The sequence below is a fragment of the Salvelinus fontinalis genome, chromosome 39 (assembly GCF_029448725.1).
Source record: "Salvelinus fontinalis isolate EN_2023a chromosome 39, ASM2944872v1, whole genome shotgun sequence".
Taxonomy (NCBI): Eukaryota; Metazoa; Chordata; class Actinopteri; order Salmoniformes; family Salmonidae; genus Salvelinus; species Salvelinus fontinalis.
In genome coordinates, this window is record NC_074703.1 from 19,107,320 (window position 1) to 19,124,021 (window position 16,702).

The 16,702-nt window shown below is 44.0% G+C and overlaps 1 protein-coding gene across 1 annotated transcript in view; it reads left to right on the top strand.

The window, feature by feature from the left end:
• The window catches only part of LOC129838298 (putative helicase mov-10-B.1), a 31,101-nt gene extending 15,089 nt beyond the window's left edge, over window positions 1–16,012 (top strand). The window contains exons 12-23 of the mRNA XM_055905189.1: window positions 565–761; window positions 858–955; window positions 2,272–2,369; window positions 2,890–2,988; window positions 3,132–3,237; window positions 4,545–4,662; window positions 4,860–5,051; window positions 7,008–7,079; window positions 10,660–10,785; window positions 12,332–12,420; window positions 14,668–14,786; window positions 14,889–16,012. Of these exons, the coding sequence (XP_055761164.1) occupies window positions 565–761; window positions 858–955; window positions 2,272–2,369; window positions 2,890–2,988; window positions 3,132–3,237; window positions 4,545–4,662; window positions 4,860–5,051; window positions 7,008–7,079; window positions 10,660–10,785; window positions 12,332–12,420; window positions 14,668–14,786; window positions 14,889–14,950 (1,376 nt within the window). The 3' untranslated portion in view covers window positions 14,951–16,012. The remainder of the gene's footprint in view (window positions 1–564; window positions 762–857; window positions 956–2,271; window positions 2,370–2,889; window positions 2,989–3,131; window positions 3,238–4,544; window positions 4,663–4,859; window positions 5,052–7,007; window positions 7,080–10,659; window positions 10,786–12,331; window positions 12,421–14,667; window positions 14,787–14,888) is intronic.
• The last annotated feature ends 690 nt before the right edge of the window (window positions 16,013–16,702 follow it).

A 16,702-nucleotide genomic window follows, 5' to 3' on the forward strand; every position in this document is an offset into this window, starting at 1 on the left:
GGTGGGCAGGGAGGTGTTGAGGTGTATTTCTCTGTAATAAAGCCCTTTTGTGGGGAAAAACTCATTTTGATTGGCTGGGCCTGGTTCCCCAGCTGGTGGGCCTATGCCCACCCATGTCTCCCAGGCCCACACATGCCCCTGTTCAGTCATGTGAAATCCATAGATTAGGACCTAAGGAATTTATTTCAATTGACTGATTTTCCTTCAATGAACTGTAACTCAGTAAAATCTATGAAATGGTTTCATGTTGCCATTTAATATTTTTGTTCAGTATATTTTATTTTTGCCTTGTTAGTGTCTGCCGTGAGATTGAAAGGTTGGGGGTTTGATCCCCGGCCGAGTCATACCAAAGACTGTAAAAATGGGACCCGATGCGTCTCTGCTTGGCACTCAGAATTAAGGTTAGATTAAGGAGATAGCTAGTCTATCGCAGCGGCTTGCTTCCTGTCCAGGGGGTGTAATTGTACATCAAGCTGCCTCACGCTACAGAAACAGGTGATGGTCTCATGCCTTATGAGCAGTTCCGACTTAATTACTAACGCTGTGTGTGTTTGTTCCCCCCAGGTAAGACTGTGACAGTGGTTGAAGCCATCAAACAGGTGCTGAAGACACAGAGTCACGCCCACATCCTGGCGTGCGCTCCCTCCAATAGCGCGGCAGACCTGCTGGCTCTGAAGCTTCTAGAACACCTGGAACACAGGAAGCTGTTCCGGATGTACGCCGCATCCCGTAACCCTGAAGATGTGCCCAATGATATACGGGTGTGTGTGAGTGAGTGTGTACGTCAGTGTGAGGTTTGTATTCTGTGTGTGTAACACCTCTCTCGTGTGTGTGTGTGTGCGCGTGTTTCTCTTCAGGACTGCTGTAACCTGGGTCAGGATTGCTTTGTGTTTCCCTGTAAAGAGGAACTGATGCAGTACAGCATCATGGTCACCACCCTAATCACTGCCGGACGGTAAGGATAGCCGCTAGTCGCTAACATTGGAGATCCCCATAGGAAAATGCTACACTAGGGTAACGCAAGATCCTAATCACCACTCTGCTCCATGCCGGACAGTAAAGATAGTCACTAGCCGCTAACACCTGAGTTCCCCATAGACCAGTGGTAACCAACCTTTTCTGAGTCAAGATCACTTTCGCAGTCAGAAAGCAAGCCAAGATCTACTGTTCAGATTTTTATTTTTAAACATGACTTAAATGTAAGCATATGCAACATTAACCTAATAAAAACAGTTCTGTAGGAATGAGCCTAATACATCATCACAGCATATTGGCTATATGCTTGGCCTGCCAATATTGTTCTTCTCAGACCATATTATATTTCAGAACTCGAGCTTTGATTAACAAAATAGATCAGTTGTTGTATCACTTGCGAGGAACAGCTGAGCATAAATTGAAATGATTCGCTTTTTTATTTTACTGGACTGATGGTACCTGCATCTGATGGTCAGTCTCAGCGGCGGAAAGGAGAGAGCAGCAGACTCTCTGCCTCTCTCCTTTCCTCCGGTGAGACTGACCAGAGAGAGGGGACATAATCTTCCACCTGATGGCACCGCAAATATTTCTGCCTCGTACAAATCCATGTTCCTATGACCAGAAAAAGTGAAATATTCCTTGCTATTAAAAGAGACACAACGAGCTGCTAATTATACAAATGCAGGCCTATCGCTACATCTTAGGTGATAATTAATTTCAGCTGCAGCACGAGTGGAAGTAGGGACAAGCGCATTTACTTTTTTGTGAGTGTTGAATAAAAACAGTTGACAGTGCTCAATAAAAATTTAAACAGTAACTCACTCAAAAAACTGAAGCTCTTTGCTGTATTATGAAATCTCACGTAGGCTGGTATCAGATTTTGCTGTGGGGTCGTGGAAGTTGTACTAGGCACAGTGATTTGAGCTATCCGACTGGCTAGCACAGTAGACGCGCATGATTTAGCCATAGCTCCTGGTCCGCCCGGTAGGCAGAATTTGTCACTTCAGGCAAATTAAATGGTTCAACATGGGAACACCTTGCCTACCCGGCACGCACGGCTTCTGAATCAAGTGCACCTACTGCCAAAAGCGCAAGACGAATTAAAAAAGAAAAAGAGGACCGCAAGCCTTTATTGTTGACTTTTCTACAGAAAGGTTTGTTGATCGACTAGGAAGTGCCTTGAAGATACCAGTCAATTGTCATCGACCGGTTGGCTAATACTAGGAATCCCCATAGCGAGACACTAATGCTAAGCTAACTTTTGTCCTCTCTGTCTGTCTTGTGTGTGTTCTCCAGGTTGGTGACAGGTGGTGTTCCTCCGGGTCATTTCAGTCATGTGTTTGTTGACGAGGCGGGACACGCTGTTGAAACGGAGACCATCATACCACTGGCTGGTGAGAGAGGGATAGAAGAAAGGATGAAGGGGGGGGGGGGGGTAGCCCTTAATGCTGATTGTCTGAAAGCTGTGGTATATCAGACCGTGTAACACATTTATTTTTAACATTCTAATTACTTTGGTAACCAGTATATAATAGCAATAAGGCACTCTGGGTTTGTGGTATATGGCCAACTAATAAATAATCATTATTTTTTGTTGATCAGTCAGTCACAATTTACCCATGATACATTTAAGCAATAAGGCAATAAGGGGTGTGGTATATGGCCAATATACCACGGCTAATGGCTGTGTCCAGGCACTTGGCGTTGTGTTGTGTTTAAGATTAACCCTTAGCCGTGGCATATTGGCCATATACCACACCCCCTATTGCCTTATTGCTTAAATGTATCATGGGTAAATTGTGACTGACTGATCTACAAATAATAATGATTAGTTATTTACGATGGAAGGTGATTTGTAGATCCTGCACTGTCGGCTGCAATGTCAAACAAGCCCAATAATTTGTGTGTGTGCAGGGCTGCTCCAACCAGAGACGTGTCAGGTGGTTCTAGCTGGAGACCCTAAACAGCTGGGACCCATCCTCAGGTCTCCTCTGGCTCTGAGACACGGCATGGGTCAGTTCCTATTCTTTTTCCTCTACTTCCTCCTCCTCAATTCTTCTTCCTCTCCCTACTCCTTGAAAATCCGTTGACATAGAAGAGCAGCTTGTAGAGGCCGCTATGATTCTGAGGACTCTCTCGCCCTATCTATCTCTTAGGTGTGTCTCTGTTGGAGAGGCTGATGAAGGATGTGTCTCTGTATCAGAAGGAGGAGAATGGAGCATTCAACAACTGCTACGTCACCAAACTACTGAGAAACTACAGGTATGTAAGCTCTCCTGATCCGGCTGGTTTAATGAGGCCAGCACGAGCACTTTGGGAGAAAAGGACAAGCGTTGGAACTAGGGATGCAAATTTCGGTGAATTTTGCTGCCGAATTAACCGACCCTGATTTAACCGATCAACAAACGGTTACATTTTTTCCAATCGGTGAAATGACGTGACCAACAAAAAATGCTATGCGTGCATACAAGAAACTGGCAGTTTTCATGAAGACCTTAATGGAAACATGCAATAATATAGTCTTACAGTCAAAAGGCTATAGCCTATTATTGAACAGGCAACTCTTGTCATGAAGCAGGTAATAAACATCATTTTCAAACATTTTGCCAAATTCGGGGGAAAACGCCATTCTATACAGCACACCTAATGCGAGCGTTTCCATATGTGACAGAGATGAAAATGTCCTTTAGAAACATATCTAATAGCAACAAGTAGGAGGTGTTGCTAATATGTGTAGGATTGGGCCTTTTGGCTTCTGGACAATGAAAGAAAGTTCATATGAAAACCAATAGAGTACCACAGTATGAGTCATAATACCCATAAAACCTAGCAGTCAAACAAGGAAATGGTTCCAATAGTTTTTCCTACATTCATTTTTCCCATAGGGGATTTTAGAAACACTTAAAATATGGGCTGTGTTTCGTGTAGGCCTACCCGGGCGTGACGTATTGACAACCGTGTAAATCTCTCTAGGACAAGGTGACTTCTCAATATATTCACCTATTTACCCCTCCCCTCCCCCCAAAATGAAACGGTAATTATCTGCTAATGTGGCTATCATAAAGAACTACAAATCCCATGATGCTCTGGACAAGAATGCCGAATCGAGGCAAAGGTAAGACTCTCTCGACTAACTGTCTAATGTTATAGCCTAGGCACTCGAATGGCGAATGGGAAGCAAGTTTTAATAACGAGTTGAGATTTATTTTATTTTTTTAATAATTGTGGCCGTCAACACGGTTTTTTAACACGTGACTGCTTTGAGAATTGTTATTTGTTGCGCAATGACTGGGTTTACAAAGGAATGTTTCACTCCAGTATAAGCAGTTTGAGGAGCTGCTGTCTGACAGGTGATAGGCTATTCCGCTCCTCAAACTAGGTTTTGTATGCTGCGTGCGTGATAAATAACATACATGACGACTAACGAAACACACAGCAATTTAATAACACAAAATTATGCAAATTAACCTATAGACCGATAAGCATGACCAGTAAAATATATTTTTTGTTAACCGTTAGCATCCCTAATTGAAACGGTGTTTCCTTTCATTATCTCCCTCCCTCTCCAGGTCTCATCCCTCTATCCTGAAGGTGCCTAACGAGTTGTTCTATGAGAAGGAGCTGCTGGTGTTTGCTAATGAGATGATCCGGAACTCCTACTGCACCTGGGAACACCTGCCTCAGAAGGTACACACACACTGTATACACACTACACAGACAAACACATTTAAACCAACAAGGAGCACCATCGAGGACCACTTTGGAAATTTGTTTACATGTGTCATCCTCTGGGATGAAATGGACATCTTGTGGGCCAAAAAAAGACTTGATTCAATTCAATGAATTTAATCTTAATAGCCTGCTAAGCATTGGTTTACCTCCAGAATTTCCCGGTGGTGTTCCATGGTGTAGCTGGTCGTGATGAGCGGGAGGCTACCAGTCCGTCTTTCTTTAACGTGGCGGAGATCGAGGTGCTGATGGATTACCTCAAGAAGCTGCTGCAGGGGCAGGGCAAGAGGGGCCTCGCCACAATCTCACCCAAAGACATCGGTATCATCGCCCCCTATAGAAAACAGGTGGGACTACACCCTACAGGATATATTATACTGAATAAAAATATAAACACAACATGCAACAATTTCAAAGATTTTACTGAGTTACGGTTCATAAAAGGAAATCAGTCAATTTAAATAAATTCATTAGGCCCTAATCTATGGATATCACATGACTGAATACATATATGCATCTGCTGGTCACAGATACCTTAAAAATAAGGTAGGGGGGGCCTCCCGGGTGGCGCAGTGGTCTAGGGCACTGCATCGCAGTGCTAACTGCGCCACCAGAGTCTCTGGGTTCGTCCCCAGGCTCTGTCGCAGCCGGCCGCAACCGGGAGGTCCGTGGGGCGACTCACAATTGGGCTAGCGTCGTCCGGGTTAGGGAGGGTTTGGCCGGTAGGGATTTCCTTGTCTCATCGCGCTCCAGCGACTCCTGTGGCGGGCTGGGCGCAGTGCGCGCTAACCAAGGGGGCCAGGTGCACGGTGTTTCCTCCGACACATTGGTGCGGCTGGCTTCCGGGTTGGAGGCGCGCTGTGTTAAAGAAGCAGTGCGGCTTGGTTGGGTTGTGCCTCGGAGGACGCATGGCTTTCGACCTTCGTCTCTCCCTAGCCCGTACGGGAGTTGTAGCGATGAGACAAGATAGTAATTACTAGCAATTGGATACCACGAGAAAAGGGGATAAAAAATACATTTTTTTTTTTTTTTTTAAATAAGGTAGGGGTGTGGGTCAGAAAAATAGTCCGTATCTGGTGTGACCACCATTTGCCTCATGCAGCGCGACACATCTCCCTCGCATAGAGATGATCAGGCTGTTGATTGTGGCCTGTGGAATGTTATCCCACTCCACAATGGCTTCTGCGAAGTTGCTGGATATTGGCGGGAATTGGAACACTCGGTCATACACGTCGATCCAGAGCATCCCAAACATGCTCAAGGGGTGACATGTCTGGTGAGTATGAAGGCCATGGAAGAACTGGGACATTTTCAGCTTTCGGGAATTGTGTACAGATCCTTGCAACATGGGGCCGTGCATTATCTTGCTGAAATACGCAGTGATGGCGGTGGATGAATGGGCCTCAGGATCTAGTCACGGTATTTCTGTGCATTCAAATTGCCAATTGTTTTCGTTGTCCGTAGCTTATGAATGCCCATACCATGGGGCACTCTGTTCACAATGTTGACATCAGCAAACCGCTCGCCCACACGATGCAAAGTTGTGCACAAAATTTGCGAAAATACAATTTTTGTGCGTATGGAAGATTTTCGCAATCTTTTATTGCAGCTCATGAAACATGGGACCATGACTTTACATGTTTTGTTTATTTTTGTTCAGTATATATAACTCTTAACCATATATAATATATACAACCCTAACCCTATAGAGGGCCTGGCACACCCTATAAGATCAAATATATACAGTATAACCCGTAAAGCTATAATAGGAGTTATAGAAATGTGAGTTGTAGATCTGTCATTCTCACTGAAACCCAGTCTAAGAAGCAGTAGATCAGTACTTTGTGTGCTATTTCTATGCTTCCTGTTCTTAAGTTTTGTTTTTGTGTCTCGTACTTCCAGTTTTGTACACCAGCTTCAAAAGCTGAAAATACACTATTTTTGGTTATGGAAAATCTATTTCCCAGCGGTTTTAGATGGTACAATGATTCTCTACTCAATGACTGCTTGTTTTGTGACATAAATTGAGATTACGCATACTATTCGAATTTTAGCAACCAGGAAATGGCGGAGTAATTTCTTCATAGTGCAACTTTTACCGTACAGGACCACTGGGCTGCATCTTTCAAAACGCATTGGAGGAGGCGATGCAAGGAAGGGACCGTAGATCCCCTCCTCCAATGTGTTTTGAGTGGAATTGAGGAAATAATGATGGAGGTAACAAGGATTTGACGGCTACAGAGGCAGCAGTTGTAAAGCCCTGCCGTAGCTCATATAGAATGTTTGTTTGTTTCTGTGTGAAGGTGGAGAAGATCCGTAAAGCCTTGAAGACGCTGGAGAAAGACTTCAAATCGACCAGCATCAAAGACCTGAAGGTGTGGAGAGACATTACTAAATCAATCTCTTCTTTCTTTCTGTCTGTCTCGATCTCTTTCTCTTTCTCTGTCTGTCTCTCTCTCTCTCTCTGGGCAATTCCACGGTAAGAGTGATGCTGAGACTTAGATTGTTCACTTTAAACTGAATGCCAAACAAAAACCAATGATTGCGAAGTTAAACAAACCCATATTTACTTGAAAAACAGTGCAGATGCTAAGTTTGGTAGAAGAATGACGGTACCAACAGCCAAACCGTCATTCTGATTTTCAAGTAAATGTGTTTCTGTAAAATGTTCTGTGGAAATTGGTCAAATGTAGTCCTTCTGCAAAAATATGTATGGTTTGTTTACCTTTGCAATCATTGTTTTTTTTGTTAGATATACATTTTTATATACACAGAAAACTCTGTGGAATTGTCCCAATCTCTTTCTCTCTCTGTCTCTCTTCCCACTACTGAATCTCTGTCACTCTGTTATCTTTAACCCTTTACAATTGTGGTAATCGGCCTATATTGGTAGGGCAAAATTGAAATGGTTCAAACAGAATAAATATGAGAAGTATTTCCTTTTCTGTCCCCCTCTCCACCAACTCTACCCATTCAGCCACTGCCAGATGCTCATGCGCTGTCGCTCTCTCTCGCCCCCACTGCTCTCTCCTCTTCTCCTCTTCTCTATCCTGTTTCTTGATTCTGCCTCTTCGACCCTACTCTCCTCTTTCCGCTTCCTATGACAGTCCCCTTTCCTCCTGTCCGGCTCGACTCTCTCCTCCTGCTCCATGGCTGAGTGACTCATTGCATGCTTACAGAACAGGAGGAAAACTAAACTTCCAGAGGACCTATCATCCTTTCGCTCCCTCCTCTATACCTTCTCTTCCTCTGTATCAGTGGCTAAAGCCACTTTCTAAAACTGAATTTCAAGCTTATGCCTATAACCCTAGGAAACTCTTTTCCACCTTCTCCTCCCTCCTTATCCCCCCCCCCCCCCCCCTCTGTGAACCACTTTGTCAACCAATTGAATACGTTTTACGACATCTGCCCAGTTTAGTGAGGTACAGCAGCCCGACAACCTGCCCAGTCGACCCCATCTCTGGAGACCTCACTTCCCTCATCAACTCATCCCTTAACAATTGGCTGCGTCCCATCTGACTCTTTCGCTATCTCTATCAGAATGATCTTCTTGACCCTAACCAGTCAGGCTTCAAGACGGGTTGCTCTCCTCTGTCACGGAGGCTCGCCACACTGCCAAAGCAGACTCTCTCCTTGGTATCAGATTCTCCTCTCCACCCTCTCAGGTCTGGGCGTCTCTGCACACCCTTGGATTGCATCCTACCTGGCAGGCCGCTCCTACCAGGTGACGTGGAGAGAATCTGTGTCTGTACCACGTACTATCACTACTGGTGTCCCCCAGAGCTCAGTTCTAGGCCCTCTCCTCTTCTCTCTATACACCAAGTCACTCGGCTCCATCATATCCTCACATGGTCTCTCCTATCATTGTTATGCGGATAACACTCATATCCCCCCCCCCCTCCTTCTGACACCGAGGTGGCGACATGCATCTCTGCATGCCTGGCAGATACAGTATCTCAGCTTGAATATCTGCCCAACACCTCAAGCTCCACCTCGACAAGACTGAGTTGCTCTTCCTCCCGAGGAAAGGCCTGCACACTCCAAGAACTCTAAATCACGATTGACAACTCCACAGTGTCCCCCTCCTAGAGTGCAAAGAACCTTGGCGTGACCCTGGACTATTCCCTGTCATTCTCTGCAAACATCACTGCAGCGACTCGCTCCTGCAGGTTCATGCTCTACAACATCTGTAGAGTACGACCCCACCTCACACAGGACGCGACGCAGGTCCTAATCCAGGCACTTGTCATCTCCTGTCTGGACTACTGCAACTCACTCTTGGCTGGGCTCCCCGCTTGTGCCATCAAACCTTCCCAAGTTCACCCCGCTCCTCCACACATTCCACTGGCTTCCAGTTGAAGCTCGCATCCACTACAAGACCATGATACTTGCCTACAGAGCAGCAAGAGGAACTGCCCCTCCCTACCTTCAGGCTATGCTCAAACCCTACACCCCAACCCGAGTACTCCGTTCTGCCACCTCTGATCTCTTGCTCTCCCAACCCTACAGGAGGGCCACTTCCGCTCAGCCCAGTCCAAGCTCTTCTCTGTTCTGGCACCCCAATGGTGGAACCAGTTTTCCCTTGAAGCTAGGACAGCAGAGTCCCTGCCCATCTTCTAAAAACATCTGAAACTCTACCTCTTCAAAGAGTATCTTAAATAATCCCACAGCACCTCCTCCCGCCTCCCCCTACACTAACACTCGCACTTTACTCCCCCCACAGTGAAATAATCTGGATACATTCGGTAACATAATAAGAATATTTTAAAAAAAATGACAAGGGTTTGAATAAGATGTTTACCTGGTGTCTTCAAGTGGCTACACCTCTCCAGAGTGTGGATAGTTACTAAATCATTTCAATGCACTTTTATGACTCAAGGGAAGAGACTTCAACTATTAGGTGCTTTTTTTTTGCTGTTACCTAGCTGTGCCGTTGAGGTACTTAAGACGGCACACAAGTATTTGTTTGTTTTGAACACAATCCTGCATCCCCATCACACAAATACTGTTTACGCAATCCAAAAACGGTCCATTTATAAATCGCAATCTGGGTCAGGTGGTCATCATTTGAACGCTTATTCTATTGCCAACATGACTAGCTAATTTATAAAATACCATCTTAGTGCTAGGCTTTCACAAGGCACTTCAGAGAAACAGATATAACATTTTTTTCTGCGCTTAGAATGGATTCACGAGAGCATTCAAACGCGTGTTCCGCTGCCAATTTTCTTCACGACAGGACAAATGACGTCATGTCATCCTTGTAACTGTAAATCAAACATAGCGATCCTAAATGTTGATCCTGTAGATGACGTGAGTTTTATAAGTATGGAAAGGTGAAGTGCACGTTTGTACTCAGGGGTGTGTGGTTTGCTTGTTTGACATCAAAAGTGGTGTTCATTATCATCCTCAATGTCTCATCTTTCAGAACACATCAAGTGCTCTTGAATTACAGCATTCTCCTTTCTCAGACAACAAAAAAGTTGCGTTAGGGATTGGGGCATTTTGTTGTTGTGCTTGGTGCTCACATTTAGAGCGTCTGTCAGTTGAATCCCATAGAGCGCTTTAAAGCAGAGACCCTGAGGTCTGACAATGTATTGCATCTTACTGTGTTCCAATTTAGGCACTTATCAGTGACCAAGTCTGCCATTTTCAACCTGTATATGGGTTGTGAGTGTAAAGGGCTACAGATATTTGCTGTGGCTAATTAACAGTAAAAAAGTCAATTGTTTCACCCCACAGTTAGCCAGGATGTTTAGCTAACAGCTAGCTAAAGTGGTTTACAGTTTGGTAACAATCTCCCCTACACTCTCTTCTGCTAGCTACGGTAGTGCTGCCATGTCAATAACATGTTGTTTACGATGAGCTATTGTGACGCACCTTCCATGCGTATTGCGAGGCATGTGTGTGTGCGGGGCTGTGTACGGAGCTAAACTAGGTGTGCGTGTCTGTTAGGTGGGGTCAGTGGAGGAGTTCCAGGGTCAGGAGAGGAGGGTGATTCTGGTCTCGACGGTCCGCAGCAGCGCCAAGTACGTCCAGACAGACCAACACTTCAGCCTTGGTTTCGTCAAAAATGAGAAGGTACATACATATACACACTTAATATACAATTTAAGAGGACTTCTAGCAAGAAAAAACAACAGGAACGCAGTAGGTGATTTGTCAATTGAGTAATATGTATTTTAATAAACCCGACAAACACTTTTCGACAAAAATAAATAAAATCAATCTACAAGTAATGTAATTCAACGCATAGTTTTCACAAACGCAAATATTCCATGAACATTTTCAGTCAGCCAGTACCCTTAAAGAATCCTCAATTGAATCAATAAAAAAGCGGTCAGGATGGGCCTGGATACATTTAACCATGCTCAAATTCATAGACAAAGCTATGGATGCAAGGACTGACCAGCCATTATATCAAAATGATAGTTTGAACCGTGTTTTGAGGCTAAACAGTGTTTGTTTATATTTGCATTGTTTACAAACGTTGGAGTAAAACGAGCTTATGTTTTGGTTCCTGATGGGGTACGCAATTGAACTAGGCTCATGAGGCATTTTTTAAATTATATTCTTTAAGAATCAATGGGTAGATATCATTCATAAGTCCGAAAATGGATGTTGCAACTTGACCTTTTTGTTTTGGTTAAGTTAAGGTTTAGTCTATTGAGACCAATGACTGTATATATGAATGGACAAAGCCATTGATCATGTGACGCCATTCATTTCACAGTGTGTAAAAATGTACTTCAGCACTCGGCGGTCCAGTTCTGTGAGCTTGTGTGGCATACCCCTTCGTGACTGAGCCGTTGTTACTTCTAGACGTTTCCACTTCACAGTTACAGCACTTACAGTTGACCGGAGCAGCTCTAGCAGGGCAGAAATTTGACGAACTGACTTGTTGGAAAGGTGGCATCCTATGAAGGTGCCACATTGAAAGTCACGGACCTCTTCAGTATGGGCCATTCTACTGCCAATGTTTGTCTATGGAGATTGAATGGCTGTGGCCTCGATTTTACACACCTGTCAGCAACACGTGTGGCTGAACAAGCCGAATCCACAAATTTCTTACACACATACTTTTGTGTGTATAATACATTTTCAGGGCGAACTTCTTAAAGCGGTAGTGCTCATTTTAGGCCACATCTATCTTTCATACAAAATTGAATTATTTAAACATAGGGCAGAGAATTATTTCATATAATTTCCCGATGGTGATTTTTCATAATATCACTTGATTTGTGCACTGTTATATGTGGCAGTGTCACAGTATACTGTAATGCACAAACAGCCCGCACACACACACACGTATCAACAACAGTGGTTCCCAAATTTGGAGTTTGGACCCTATATGGGATCCCTTGAGAAAATCTGTGATCTTATCAAACAAATAACTTTTCTCGCTTCAAATTGGTATAGAACACAATCTGTTAGTATCAACTAAGGGCCTTTTACATTATTAGAATGCACTTTTGTGGCATTATTATGTGTTGACAGCCTGCGGGACCTAAAATTGACTGAATATGAACACACAGCGTTCACTAAGAATATACTTTTGTGCATAAACAGTTTGATCTACACACACACCACAGTGACAGTGCTGACCACCTGCTCTCTATGTGTCCAGAGGTTCAACGTGGCGGTGACCAGAGCCAAAGCCCTGCTGATCGTGGTGGGAAACCCCTTAGTGCTGCGAGGAGACCCCACCTGGGGCAGGTACGTACTGACCCTAACCCGAGTGGCGCAGCGGTCTAAGGCACTGCATCTCAGTGCTAGAGGCGTCACTACAGGCACTGGCTTGATCCCGGGCTGTATCACAACCGGCCGTGATCGGGAGTCCCATAGGGCGGGGCTCAACTGGCCCAGCGTCATCCGGGTTAGGGGAGGGTTTGGCTGGGGTAGGCCGTCATTGTAAAATAAGAATTTTGTTCTTAACTGACTTGCCTAGTTAGATGAAGGTTAAATAAAATAAACCCTTAGGGTTGAGAGGAGACCCCACATGGGGCAGGGATGTCCTGACCCCTAACCCTTAATGCTGAGAGGAGACCCCACCTGGGGAAGGTAGGTACCAGTGGAGGCTCTTCAGAGGAAGAAGTGGAGGACCATATTCTTTAGTAAATTTTTAAATAAAAATAGTGAAACTAAAAAGCTATCCTTTTTAGATAAGACTATACTAAATATATTCACGTCACCAAATAATTGAATAAAACACACTGTTGTCCAATGAAGGTCCTGTTGCTCAGGTGGCGCAGTGTTCTAAGGCACTGCATCTCGGTGCAAGAGGCGTCACTACAGTCCCTGGTTTGAATCCAGGCTGTATCACATCCGGTTGTGATTGGGAGTCCCATAGGGCGGCACACAATTGGCCCAATGTTGGCCCGGGGTAGGCCGTCATTGTAAATAAGAATTACCAAGAGTGTGCAAAGCGGTCATCAAGGCAAAGGGTGGCTACTTTGAAGAACGAATATAAAATACAGTTGAAGTCGTATGTTTACATACACTTAGGTTGGACTGATTAAAACTCATTTTTCAACCACTCCACAAATGTATTGTTAACAAACTATAGTTTTGGCAAGTCGGTTAGGACATCTACTTTGTGCATGACACAAGTAATTCCAGTTGGTCAGAAGTTTACACGCACTAAGTTGACTGTGCCTTTTAATCAGCTTGGAAAATTTCAGAAAATTATGTCATGGCTTTAGAAGCTTCTGATAGGCTAATTGACATCATTTGAGTCAATTGGAGTTGTACCTGTGGATGTATTTCAATGCCTACCTTCAAACTCAGTGTCTCTTTGCTTGACATCATGGGGAAATCAAAAGAAATTAGCCAAGATCTCAGAAAAAAATGTGTAGACCTCCACAAGTCTGGTTCATCCTTGGGAGCAATTTCCAAACGCATGAAGGTACCAATTTGATCTGTAAACACAACAGTATGCAAGTATAAAGACCATGGGACCACGCAGCCGTCATACCGCTCAGGAAGGAGACACGTTCTGTCTCCTAGAGATGAACGTACCTTGGTGCGAAAAGTGCAAATCAATCCCAGAACAACAGCAAAGGACCTTGTGAAGATGCTGGATAAAACAGGTACAAAAGTATCTATATAAACGAGTCCTATATCGACATAACCTGAAAGGTCGCTCAGCAAGGAAGAAGCCACTGCTCCAAAACTGCCATAAAAAAGACAGACTACGGTTTGCAGCTGCACATGGGGACAAAGATTGTACTTTTTGGAGAAGTGTCCTCTGGTCTGATGAAACAAAAATAGAATTGTTTGGTCATAATGACCATCGTTCTGTTTGGAGGAAAAAGGGGGAGGCTTGCAAGCCGAAGAACACTATCCCAACCATGAAGCACGGGGTGGCAGCATCATGTTGTGGGGGTGCTTTGCTGCAGAAGGGACTGGTGCACTTCACAAAATAGATGGCATCATGAGGAGGGTAAATTATGTGGATATTTTGAAGCAACATCTCAAGACATCAGTCAGGAAGTTAAAGCTTGGTTGCAAATGGGTCTTCCAAATGGACGATGACCCAAGCATACTTCCAAAGTTGTGGCAAAATGGCTTAAGGACAACAAAGTCAAGTTATTAGTGGCCATCAGAAAGCCCTGACCTCAATCCTATAGAACATTTGTGGGCAGAACGGAAAAAGCATGTGCGAGCAATGAGGCCTACAAACCCAACTCAGTTACACCAGCTCTGTCAGGAGGAATGGGCCAAAATTCACCCAACTTATTGTGGGAAGCTTGACCCAAGTGAAACAATTTAAAGGCAATGCTACCAAATACTAATTGAATGTATGTAAACTTCTGACCCACTGGGAAAGTGATGAAAGAAATAAAAGCGGAAATAAATCATTCTCTCTACTATTATTCTGACATTTCACATTCTTAAACTGTACGAATTAATCAACTAAGGAACCCTAACCCCTCTCTCACTCCCCCTTCTCTCTCCCTCCAGTTTCCTCCAGTTCTGTTCCTTGTCGGGGGGGAAGACAGGGTTTGACTCCTCCCAGGCTGAGGGAGAGGAGGAGGTGGTGGAACGCCTAGCTGCCCTCTGTTTACAGGCTGATCCCCACGGTAACACACACAGACAAACGTACACTTCAAACTGTTCAAAAATATAAAATCAATGTTTCCTTTTGGAAGTTAACTGTTTGTCTCTCACTCACACACATCCAGTGGAGACAGAGGAGAGTGAGGTTCAGCAGCAGATCGAACCAGAGTGGAGGAACGAGCAGTGAGAGACACGCACATCGTACAGGAGACCCAACGACCGTACTGATCAGGAATCAATTCTTCCTACAAACATCCTCTGTCATCCCTAGTAGAGGTTTTCAAAGTGTGAGGCACGCTTCTGCCAGAGTTTCATCTAAGGAATTCCAAATCAAATTGTATTCAGTTCTCTAATAATGAATAAATACGTTTTAAAAAAGAGGTGTCCCAGCTTTTGGGGCGCGGTTGTCTTGATGTTCTCTGAATGGAGGCCCACTGTCTCAGACTTTGAAAGCGCCTGCCCTAGTACTACTGCACTAAGTAACATTTGGTACCAGGCCAATGTTATTGTATAATTTCTAAACAAGGACCAACATTTTCCTATTCCATACCAGGTGAACTTCCTATGAGATCTATCAGGACCAGTCCTCTAGGATAGTGAATTAATTTATAAAATGACTTTGTACCCTCCATATATGCTGGTGTTAGTTTTATTAGTATGACACGGACTGAGACCAGGATTAAATCCCATCGCCCTTTGTCGGCTATGCAGCCTTTAATGGAAATGTTCCTGCGTTCGCGGCTCAATCAGAAATTACCTTTAAAGGCCTACTCCAGTCTCTGTATTTATACTTGGGATATTGCTTTTCAACAGGAACCTTTTTTTTTATCACCGGAGGATTGTCTTTTTAAAGTGATTTTGGCAATTAAGCTTGACATTTTAAAGGGATAGTGTGTGATTTTTGCAATCCTTTTTTCTACTTACTCAGAGTCCAATGAACTCATGGATACCATTTGTATGTCTCTGCGTGCAGTTTGAAGGAAGCATAAGGTAGTTTCACGAGCGATTGCTAACTTGTGTTAATGCAATGGACGCTAGTTAGCAACTTCCTTCAAATTACACCTAGAGAGTTCATCTCATGGATGGCTGTATGTCTGTTGAGGTCCTGCCTTTAAAATCCTGTGCTGCTGCTCCTCTACTGTTCGCTAGAGGTTCAGTTCCCGATAAATTCATCAAACTATTTCTCTGCCGGTGTGTCTGACCTTGTTGATGTAATCAAAGATAAACTGGAATAAATCATTATGTCTGATCTATTGTCAAGATTTTAACCACAAAGATCCTATTAAATTACTAATAGGTAATTATGCTATTAACTTGTTAAAATGTTTCTCTCTCCTTCCGTGGTGCGTTCAGTATGGCACAAATGTTGCTCTATTCATGACATTTCTATCTGCAAAGTTCCACTGCTAGAAGCTATTTATTACCACATCTCTTCAATTAGAGGGAATCAGCAAGCCAATACCATTTCAAAATACGTTAACATTTTCAATTTGTCAAGATGATTAATAATTTTATTCATTATGATGTAAAAGGCTAAACTGATCCTAAATCAGCCCTTCTATTCTGAGACGCTTGAGATATACGGCCCTCGGGACTAGGTTTAAACTGCTCCGTAGTCCTGGACTAGGTTTAATAATCCAGGAGGAGGGTTAATGTGAGTCTGGGAAACCAGAATAGATTACAATCCAACTTTGTTGTCCATTGGATAGAATGGTCATTTTGTCTTCTGCCTTTCCCAACACCCCCAGATACACGAACACATGTTGAGAGGCAAAGGGTTATCTGCAGTGCAGTACCCCTGAATGGAGAGCAATTGTGGTGGGTTAAGTGCCTTGCTCAAGGGCACAACGGCAGGAAATGTAAATGTATCTGCTAGGGTTAGTGTGAGGCTAGGGAACCAGCCTATAGAGTAGTGTAGAGGAATGGTGTAATGTGATAA